The 9,747-nt window shown below is 39.5% G+C and overlaps 2 protein-coding genes across 3 annotated transcripts; one reads left to right on the top strand and one right to left on the bottom strand.

Annotated features, from left to right (window-relative positions):
• The first annotated feature begins 972 nt into the window (after positions 1 to 972).
• On the top strand, positions 973 to 7,767 carry LOC116924054 (signal transducer and activator of transcription 5B). 2 transcript variants are annotated; one of them, XM_045173958.1, is made up of 15 exons: positions 973 to 1,129; positions 1,352 to 1,507; positions 1,573 to 1,729; positions 1,794 to 1,883; positions 1,949 to 2,233; positions 2,302 to 2,475; positions 2,558 to 2,721; positions 2,785 to 2,899; positions 2,958 to 3,106; positions 3,183 to 3,306; positions 3,372 to 3,778; positions 3,847 to 3,971; positions 4,043 to 4,256; positions 4,351 to 4,494; positions 6,410 to 7,767. In XM_045173958.1, exons 2-15 carry the CDS (start codon positions 1,380 to 1,382, stop codon positions 6,567 to 6,569), a joined length of 2,436 nt encoding a protein of 811 aa, XP_045029893.1. In that variant the 5' UTR covers positions 973 to 1,129; positions 1,352 to 1,379; the 3' UTR covers positions 6,570 to 7,767. The 2 variants fall into 2 exon arrangements, with proteins under 2 accessions (XP_045029893.1, XP_032786524.2); XM_032930633.2 differs by having other exon boundaries at positions 1,949 to 2,236.
• LOC116924060 lies at positions 7,221 to 9,699 on the bottom strand. Its single transcript, XM_032930642.2, has 7 exons — positions 9,289 to 9,699; positions 9,171 to 9,232; positions 9,078 to 9,088; positions 8,846 to 8,996; positions 8,691 to 8,763; positions 8,553 to 8,622; positions 7,221 to 8,476 (listed from the first exon to the last, which is right to left on the bottom strand). Exons 1-7 carry the CDS (start codon positions 9,374 to 9,376, stop codon positions 8,392 to 8,394), a joined length of 540 nt encoding a protein of 179 aa, XP_032786533.2. The 5' UTR covers positions 9,377 to 9,699; the 3' UTR covers positions 7,221 to 8,391.
• Between the last annotated feature and the right edge of the window lie 48 nt (positions 9,700 to 9,747).

Here is a 9,747-nt window from a genome sequence, read left to right as displayed (position 1 = left end):
AACTTGCCCTCTCTCTCTTCAACTGCGCAAGAGAGAGAGAGAAAAAAAAACGTTCGGTTTCTCTTGTGCCATCAACTTCTTCTTTGATATTGTGGTGTGTGCGCATATCCCAAACCACGATTCTTTTCTTTTATGTGTACATGTTCCGGAGCTCTGCATCTACAGAGGAGGGGGAAGCGAAGGCTTTTCCTGGAAAAACTTCGATCCGGAATCTTTTTTTTTTTTTTTCTTTTTTGTCTTCTTTCATTTTTATTTTCATTCTCTTCCCCAACCAAAAATACTATTTTCTTCTTTTTTGCTTTTACCCACTCTTGACGTCAGGACTGTACAGAATTTTCTGTCCCCATTCACCAACTCCCTCTTCTTATTCATCTTTCTTTCTTGTAAAAACCCCTGAAATCCTCCCCTATTTTTGGAAGAATAAGGCTGAGATTTTCTACCACGTTTGATTGTCATTATTATTACTTGAAAATCTAACTCGCACACCGTGAAATTGTATGACACGTCAGCAGAGCCCAATATTACACATATTCAAGTATTTTTGGTTCCAACTGAATTGACTGGATCCTCACCAATACTTGTCTCGATCAATAAAACCGCCTAGCAACTGGTTCAAGAAAAAAAAAACTGCCACATACATTTTTGTTGCTGTACTGTTTATTTATCTTTAAGGTGTACAGTGCATGGTTAGGTTAAAAATCAAACTGGTCTTTGACTTCATCGTTTTAAAGAGGGGAGGACAGCTTTTACGTGACAACTATAATCTAAATACTGCAGCATCAATTGTTAAGTTCACCTTTAGCATTTACCACCTGGCACGTGTGTGTTTTCTTTTCTTTATCTCTTGTCAAAAAAGGGGGAGGGCCATTGGGGTGGGCTTACAGGAGGAAAACTCGTTATGGTTTGACTGGCAACAGAGCTCGGCCATTCTTTTGACTGCGTGTGTAGTGTGTGTGTGTGTGTGTGTCTGTGTCTACCTATCAGTGTGTGTGTTGCTGTGCGCCTCGTTGCTGGAGGGAAACGCGAAGCTCAAGTTACAGGCTTCATTTTTTAAAGATTTACATGAGTTGGTCCCCTATTCTCCTTTCACTTCATCGCCGTTCTTTCTAGTTAACGGCTCGCATTTCAGGTAGTCTTTTTTTTATTGTGAAAGATTGTAGAGAGCTCGGTTATGAGGTGCCGATACCTGTTGTAGAGGGGGGTGGGAGGATTTATTGTCATTCTCCATTGGAGAACTATCTGGTTGTGATCAGATGTATTGTCATAAATGTGCATATCCGTCGTGAATGACTCTTATCTGTTCTTATCTGGATCAAGACTGATTATACATTTTTTTGTGCCACACTTGCAGAATTCCTGGGTGAAGTGAAGCTTTGAAAATGTCTCTTTGGACAAAAGCGCAGCAGCTTCAAGGTGAAGCTCTGCGACAGGTGCAGGCTGTTTATGGTGAACATTTTCCCATTGAAGTTCGGCACTTTTTAGCCCCATGGATTGAAAGCAAAATTATGCAAGTCTTGTATCATATGTCAAACTTTGGTTTGCCAGTTATTCTGATTTGTATTTATGTTCCAGGAGTGATGTTGACCCAGACAATCCTCAACACGAGCAGTATGCTGCATCTGTTGTAGGTGCACTTATCCAAGAATTAGAATCCAAAGCCCAGGCTTTAACAAATGAGGAGTTTTTCCTCACCAAAATTAAACTTCAAGGTGCTGCTGAAATGTTTAGAGTAAGTTTCAGTATTTGGCCATAAAGTTGCAAAAATAATTCAGAATGATTATCCTTAACTTCAGCAACGATACAGCCAAAATCCCCTCGGTCTGCTCAGAATCATCAGACACTGCCTGGGTACCGAACTAAAGCTTGTTCAACAAGCTGAAAATGTAAATACTTTTTATTTGCATGCATAATTTTCAAACCATATTCCTAATCTCAAAATTATTTACAGATGAGCCTAGGCATGAGCAGCAACCCAGCTGCATTACTTCCTGACGCGTCGGGTGAAATTCTTCAGCAATTGGACATATTACGCCAACGTACACAAGAGACGAGTGAAGATCTCAGAAGAATGGAACAAGAGCAAGAAGCCTTTGCGTTAGAGTATCACGAACTGACAAAGATCCAAGCTAATCTGACGCACTTACAGAACCAGGCTCCGTCACAACAAAAAAACGACTTTGAGAAGCAATTGCGCATCAAGAAAGAAATGAGTGAACACAAGCTCAACGTCAAGGTGGTAAAAAAATAATTTTGCCCAACGACATCAGTTGTAGATCAATCACAATAAATATTTATTTTCAGCTGGCTGAGTTGCTGCAAATGCGGATGGCTTTGGCCGAGAAACATAAAGAGACATTGATGTTGATTGAAAATCTGCAAGCTCGAGTTTTAGATGATGAACTTATCCGCTGGAAACGTGAACAACAATTAGCTGGGAATGGAGTGCCCTTCCATAGCAACCTAGATTCTATCCAGGTTGGCTATTTAAAGGCTCGAAGCCAAATATTTTGCAACACGTAATGACTAAAAAAAAAAAAAATGATTAATCCACTTTCAGGAATGGTGTGAAGGTTTGGCGGAAATAATCTGGTTGAACAGACAACAGATCAAGGAAGCCGAACGTCTACGAGCTAAATTCCCTATCATGCAAGCAAATAATACAGACCATGTACCTGCACTTAATACGCAAATCACGCAGTTACTCTCGTCGCTAGTGACTAGGTTAGTATTTTTTTTTATTGGTCTGTTGCAAATCATTCACATAACTTAATATTCTTCTGGCAGTACCTTCATTATTGAGCGCCAGCCCCCGCAGGTGATGAAAACCAACACCCGTTTCACAGCCATGGTTCGACTGTTGGTCGGTGGAAAGCTGAATGTGCACATGACACCCCCGCAGGTATTCCGAGCTTGTCAAGAAAGTTAATAGAGCATTACATATAATGGGTTTTCAATAGGTTACGGTGTCTATAATCAGCGAGCAGCAGGCCAATACGTTACTGAAGAACGACAAAATGGCCAAAGGAGAGGCATCGGGGGAGATTCTCAATAACACGGGCACGATGGAATACCAAAAAGCTTCACGTCAACTCTCTGTCTCATTCAGGTAGTTATATGAAACTTCTTTTAAGATCAAAATTTCACCTTCTAAATATGGAATTCTGTATCTTACCTGACAACAGAAACATGCAACTGAGAAAGATCAAGCGCGCCGAAAAGAAAGGCACCGAATCGGTGATGGATGAAAAGTTTTCTCTCCTCTTTCAATCCAAGTTTTCGGTAGGCGGCGGAGAATTGGTATTCCAGGTATTTACATCTTGTTAAAATAAAAATCGTTTTGATCAGAGTTTAACTATTTTAATTTGCTCTAGGTCTGGACTTTATCCTTGCCCGTGGTAGTTATCGTGCACGGCAACCAAGAGCCTCATGCTTGGGCGACAGTTACCTGGGACAATGCATTCGCCGAACCCGGCCGTACGCCGTTTGTCGTGCCGGAAAAGGTGCCCTGGTCTCAGGTTGCTGAGACGCTCTCAACTAAATTTCGTTCGGCCACCGGTCGTGCTCTGACGGAAAGCAACCAGCGATTCTTAGCCTCGAAGGCTTTCCGCAACCCGAACCTGCAGTTGCCTCTGGTTGGCCCCGAAGCAGGCAATTTAATGCTTACATGGTCTCAGTTTTGCAAAGAGCCACTGCCCGAACGCAACTTTACCTTTTGGGAATGGTTCTACGCCCTGATGAAGCTCACTAGGGAGCACCTACGTGCGCCATGGATGGATAAGTAAATAATTTCTTGAGTTTAAAATGCACTTCGTTGGGAAACTAGAGAATCGATTGTTTGTTTTGCAGCACCATCGTTGGTTTTATCGGCCGAAAGCAAACAGAAGACTTATTGAAACAGTGTCTACGGGGTACGTTCATGCTGCGCTTCTCTGATTCTGAGCTGGGGGGCGTCACCATTGCGTGGGTCGGAGGTAATCTTCGTACAAATACCTTGACATTCTACCAATACCTTTAACGCGAGTTTCGTATTGTTCCGTGACAGATTCAAGTGAAGTTTTTATGCTACAACCCTTCACGAGCAAGGATTTTGCCATCCGCACGCTGGCCGATCGTGTTTCGGACTTGAAACACCTAATCTATCTGTATCCTGACATACCGAAAGACCAGGCGTTCGGCAAATACTACACGCCGTTTACCGACAGCCAGACGCCCACCAACGGTTACGTCAAGCCATTGCTCGTTACTCACGTACCTGGGTAAGATCATTGTCGCACCACCATTCGCTGAAACCTTAAACTTTACATTAGTATTTACAATAAAATATTCAAAATTCAAAATTATTTTGCTTAGTTGGAGTAGTGGTGGTGGTAACCTGGAAACGGGTAGCTACCCGCCAACGCCGCAAGGGTTCTACAACCCACAGTCACCAGAAGCGAGCATGGGCCGCGACACTCCATCCGTTCACAGCGCGACCTCCGAGACGGTCCACAGCAGGCAAGTCGATGGCCGTTCCACCTACATAATTCTCTAATTAGAAAGCAAAAAAAAAAAAGACCAAGTGTCTACACTTGCCAATCTCTTCCTGCTCATCCCTTAATACCTCGATGGTCAAATCTTAAACTCTTCCTTTTCTTGCTCATTTCCTTCCGGTTTTCTAAGTCTTGTTCGAAAGGTCTTGCTCTCATCTTCTTCTTCCTTTCATTTTTTGTGTGTGTGTGTGTGTGGGTGTGATACGCCACGTTTGGCGAAGCCAAAAAAAGGAGGAGGGGAATCGTTTTTGTCTTGTTCCATGTCGTGGGTGAGGGGTGGGGCTAGGTCGACGCGGTACTCTTCTTAACTTGTTTCTCAAATTGACCTCTCATTTCTTGACTACTTTGATAAATTCTATTCTTTTTTTGTTGGTGTCTTCGTTCAAGTTTTTAAGGTGTCGACTTGACGTCGTTGTCGTTTTATATCAATATTGTTATGTTATTGTTGCCGTAAAATATTAGCTGGTTTAGTAAAGCAAAAACAGACAAAACGAATTGTCAAATCCGGAGGTCTCAGTTCCTATAGGCGTGGCAATTCTCTGAGGCCATAATGAAAGAATTTCTAATCTTTCTCTCAGTTTTATCCCCAGCTTCACTCTTAATCTTTCCCTTCGTATATCTTAGTAACCCCCCCCTCATACAATTCCGCTGTCGGTTGTGTGTGTTTCGTAGAAGAAAAATGTCAGACACAAAATTTTATTAGAGTGATCGTAATTCACGTTTTAAATCAGTGAGTGGCTGTGATAAAGAGGTAGGCAGGAAACGAGGGATAATCTCAAGCTTTATGAAACGCGCTAGTAATGCTGAAATGGGAGAAGGGAGGCACCTGAACAGGTGTAAACGCAACTCTGCGTTAACACTTGAAACATATTCTATCTTTATTTGTATGTTTTTTTAGTGTCAGTATGTTTTTAGTTTCCGAAAATTGCTCTGGTCCTAAGAAAAAAGAGAATCGATCTCTCGTTGGTCAGGATATTCTAAATTTGTAAACTGATTACGAAATTTTTAAAAACATTAAATGACGGCACTTTTTCCCTCTCCCGAATATCTGATTAGAAAAAATTTTTTGCGCGATTTTATTTCCATTTTTCTCCCAATTCAAATTTTAAACTGTTTCTCGTTTACTCGTTGACAACTTCTTGAAGCACACTCTCCACCTACTGATTTCTCTATGAACCCGTGATTTTTTTTCCCCTTTTTTTCCCCTTTTTTTCCTTTTCCTTTTTCTCATTACTCCTTTATTATGAGTGTTGAATGTGTTGGATATTTTACTTTTATCCCCTGGTGTTGAATGTACGCGTTTCATATTTACCAAAAAAAAAAAAAAAAGGTGAAAGAAAACAAATTCATTAAATACATAGTGTATGCTATCATCACGGATAGAGACTGGCCGTTCGTTTCTCTCTAAACTTGTTGTATATAACTGTTTTTTTTTTTTTTGTTATTTTTTTTTTTCTCCTCCTTGTGCTTGACGTTACCAATCGAGCCCTTTTTTTTTAATTTAACGTGGTAAAATTTTTTGTAAACTAGAAATTTCAAAAAGAACGCGACACATTTTTGAAGTTAGTTGCTGTTTAACAAACAACCAGATCCAGTTTCTATCCTGATTTAGCAGTCGCTTATTTATTTATTTTATTTTAATTTTATTTTTTTTTCCTTTTTTTCTTTTTCTTTGGAAATTGACCGTGTGTGTGTTGAATTCTTGAACGCAGAAAAAAGGGCTCGGTTTCTTTATTATTTTAATTGATTATATTTTTTTTCCTTCCCCCCCTTTTCGTCGCTTTCTTTTTTCTTCTTCATTTTATGGTTTTTCCTATTTCGTCACACCTTCTCGTTCGTGTGTTCCTGTTTTCTCCCTGGACGGTTTTGTGTGTGCGCAGCTTCTATCCATCGACCCAGACTGGCCAGCCCAACGAGGTATCGGACTCGTTTCAAGACTTCATGTCACAAGTAGAGGAACTAGACAATCTGGAGGAGTTTCAGATGGACCTCAACACGATGGGCGTTATGCCAGCCAGCATGACCCACTTCAAGAGCTAAATCAAAGGGTTACATCCCCAAAACCAACCCTACTTTCCCGGTTTTCTGAAATAGGAAAGTCTACGCAAAGAAGACGAAAAAACAAAAGGGGGAAACAGGAAAATATTTCTCTACCAAAGGAATAAGAGCAAGCACACACAGAAGTCGTACGCCACACCAAAGTTCAAACTAAGACAAAGAGAAGGGGGAAAAAAAATGAAAATTTTTTTTGGAACCGGTTGGGTTTCGTGTGAGGTAGGTCACATAAAAGTGCGCGGGAATTTTTTTTTTCTTTCACTTTTTTTTTTTTTTTTTTGCTTTAGTTTTTAAATGGGAATGAATTTTTTGTTTACTTTTATTGTGCTATTTGCGCATGAAAAAGAAACACTGTCATGTTTTCATGGTCTTCAAGTTTGTTTCAAAATCACGTCTTTTCAAAAAAAAGCGTCGAGTTATTTGCTCACGCGTGCCTTTTTTACAATTCAAGCAGATGGTACAATCATGTAGACCGCTTAGCAGCGACGCAATGTTTATAGTTGCCGCTCATTTGAAAAATGTTTTGCCTTCTATTATGTTGTTATTGCAGCTGTTGTGAGCATTCGCACGGCTATTACGTTGACATATGATCAAACTCTCCCTCACCTTCTCTGTTTTTGTGTCTTACTTAATTTTAGAGAGAGAGAGAGAGAGAGATTTTTTTTTTTTTTTTTCCATAAGACGGAACGTGGATCGCTTACCACGGTTTCTTATCTTTTGCCTCTTGCAATAAGAACTTGGCTTTCAGACCTTTAACATGGATAGGATCCGTGTGCGTTCAATCACTTTTAAAATTTACCTTTGAGTGACTTAAAAACAAACAAAAAAAATCATAGTTTTCAATTCATATTTTGTGCATTGCTCAAGTTGTCGATTTTCGTCATAACACAATGAAATAGAAAAAAAAAAAAAAAAAACCTTGTTCCCCATTCTCCCATAATCCTTGCAACGAATCAAAGTAGAGGAATCGTATTAAGCACGTAAAGAACCGCACACTATGCAGTGTTGTGTTTGGAGCCTTGTCTTTTATTATTATTATTTTTTACGTATTCACCCATTCTTAATTATTATGTTGGTTTTTCGTGTGATGTCAAATGCGAAAGAAAAAAATAACTTTCACCTACCTTATTATACTACTTATAAACTCCCTTGACTTAGAAATAAACTGGCGTGCGGCAATTGATTCATTTGTAATTATTTTCTCATTTTTCAAACGTTCATTTTGTTGTCTATTCATTTAATGAGTAAGACCGACAGTAGACATGAATTTATTTTTTATTTCCCTGTTTCCTGGAAGTTGTCCTTATGGCATTTCTTTTGTCTTTAACTGGCCCTAGAAATTTCTCGTTTTCAGAACGCGCCCCTCAACGCCAGACGTACACTATATACCTGCGAGCAATCAACCTTGCAAACAGCTTTAAGCTGTCAAAATGCTTCCCTTTTATTTGGATGAGAAGACACCGTACTTTGCTTTTTGTTTACTCCTCTTTTTGTTGTTGTTGTTATTCTCCACAGCGGTTAGCACAGATGACAAGTTGACAACTAGTCTTTTTCTTGACGTGGAAGTTGCCGCCAGACTGCTCTTTTTCAGTCTGCCGAGTTCAATACGTGAAAGGTAAACATTAAGCTTGGAAGTGACAGCCGGATTATTTTTCGTCGTTCTATTTGTTTCCCAGGAAAATGGAGACAGATGAGTATGTGGAAAACGTTTTCTAGCAATTTGTGTAATTTTCAATCTAATCAGTGTACTGTGCCAGCCAGCTACTGCTTCAGGGAGCAAACTTTCTAAACTTTTCTTCCCAACTTCTTATCTGCTATACATAGCAGGGACGCTGTACACCAATTTGTCATCGAGACTGCATAGTCGAAGTTGGTCTTGATATTCGTTTTTCCTTGCATATTAATTAAAAAGGAGACATATCAAGTTTGAGTCAGCATTGAAAAGAAATAATAATTACGGTAACATACCGAAAGTTCTTGCTACAGAAATTTAACTTGGGCTGACGATTAATCCTGAGGGAATGAGTATCATTAAAATCTGGAAGAATACCAACCATTTCATTAAGTATGCCCTTCAGTCCTCGTCTGCTCCAATTATTTTTTTACCATTTCCAAGTAAGGAATGCCACACCTCCGTTGGGTTGGGATTCCTCCTCTTGTAATTGCCCCATTGGGTATACTTTTAAAATAAGTTTATTTAATTAGTGTATTTCTTCCAACTATACAGAGTTAAAAAAAAAACGATCTGACCTGAGCATTACTTTTTCATATTCGGCAATCAGATGTTCATTTTGACCACTTAGTTCATTTAATTCGATGAAAAGATCCTGATTTTTAACAGTTCCACGAAGTAAACCATTGAAAACCGTCACATATGACCATTTTTCAGACACTACCGCATTTTCCATATTCCTGAATACCAATCAAACGATTGATACAACTGATGAATTGCCGTAATGTGAACGTGAATGCCAAGTATAAATTGGTGGTTACCTGAGTGAAGTCTGGGTACAAGTAGAAACAATGCACCAAAACAAAAACAACAATTTCAAGAGCTTAGAAAACGTCATCTTGTCGTTGAAATACCTTTTGCCAAGATGTTCCATGCTTTGAGTTTCCTCGTTGATTTATAATGCCAGGGGGGAGCTCTATATAAATCCTCGGTAAAAAAAAAAAGTAAAACCCATTGACCTGGTAGTAGTACCTCTCCAGAACTGCGTTCCAACCCCATATCGCAGTATCTGTACTAAATTCCAAGAGCCCCACAAACTCCCCAAATCAGGCGTCATCATTCGTTATTCTTTCAAGAACGTTAACGGTAAACCCACTTCTGAAACATCATCACCAAGTTTTTTTCCCACCCAAATGGTTTGACATATCTAATAATTTTAACGTACCCTAGCTGTCGTGTGGTTATGTTATATAATTACAAGCTGGTATAGATGGCTGGCGGCGCTGGCGGCCTATTTCTACCAGAAACTTGACCAAGCAACTATTTAATAACTGTGTTATTGTCACCTGTTTGTGTTTTGGCAGTATGTTTAATTTGTTATGTGACAGATTTTCACTGGACACATATTTTTCAAAAAATCCAAATGGAAGTAATCAAGAAAACAAATGCCATTAATTTTTATGTAAAATGCAAAACATCTTACTTGTTTGC

Source organism: Daphnia magna, linkage group LG5, assembly GCF_020631705.1.
Source record: "Daphnia magna isolate NIES linkage group LG5, ASM2063170v1.1, whole genome shotgun sequence".
In the NCBI taxonomy this organism is placed as follows: Eukaryota; Metazoa; Arthropoda; class Branchiopoda; order Diplostraca; family Daphniidae; genus Daphnia; species Daphnia magna.
This window is presented reverse-complemented; position numbering and strand designations above follow the sequence as displayed.

Bases quoted from the DNA above. Each gene is read 5' to 3' on its own strand.
- LOC116924054 (XM_032930633.2), top strand. From the start codon at position 1,380: ATGTCTCTTTGGACAAAAGCGCAGCAGCTTCAAGGTGAAGCTCTGCGA. The intron at 1,730-1,793 runs GTAAGTTTCAGT...CCTTAACTTCAG, and splicing joins GTGCTGCTGAAATGTTTAGA to CAACGATACAGCCAAAATCC. The intron at 3,107-3,182 runs GTAGTTATATGA...ACCTGACAACAG, and splicing joins CAACTCTCTGTCTCATTCAG to AAACATGCAACTGAGAAAGA.
- LOC116924060 (XM_032930642.2), bottom strand. From the start codon at position 9,376: ATGATGACGCCTGATTTGGGGAGTTTGTGGGGCTCTTGGAATTTAGTA. The intron at 9,233-9,288 runs GTACTACTACCA...GGATTTATATAG, and splicing joins TGGAACGCAGTTCTGGAGAG to AGCTCCCCCCTGGCATTATA. The intron at 8,764-8,845 runs GTAATGCTCAGG...TTATTTTAAAAG, and splicing joins TGATTGCCGAATATGAAAAA to TATACCCAATGGGGCAATTA.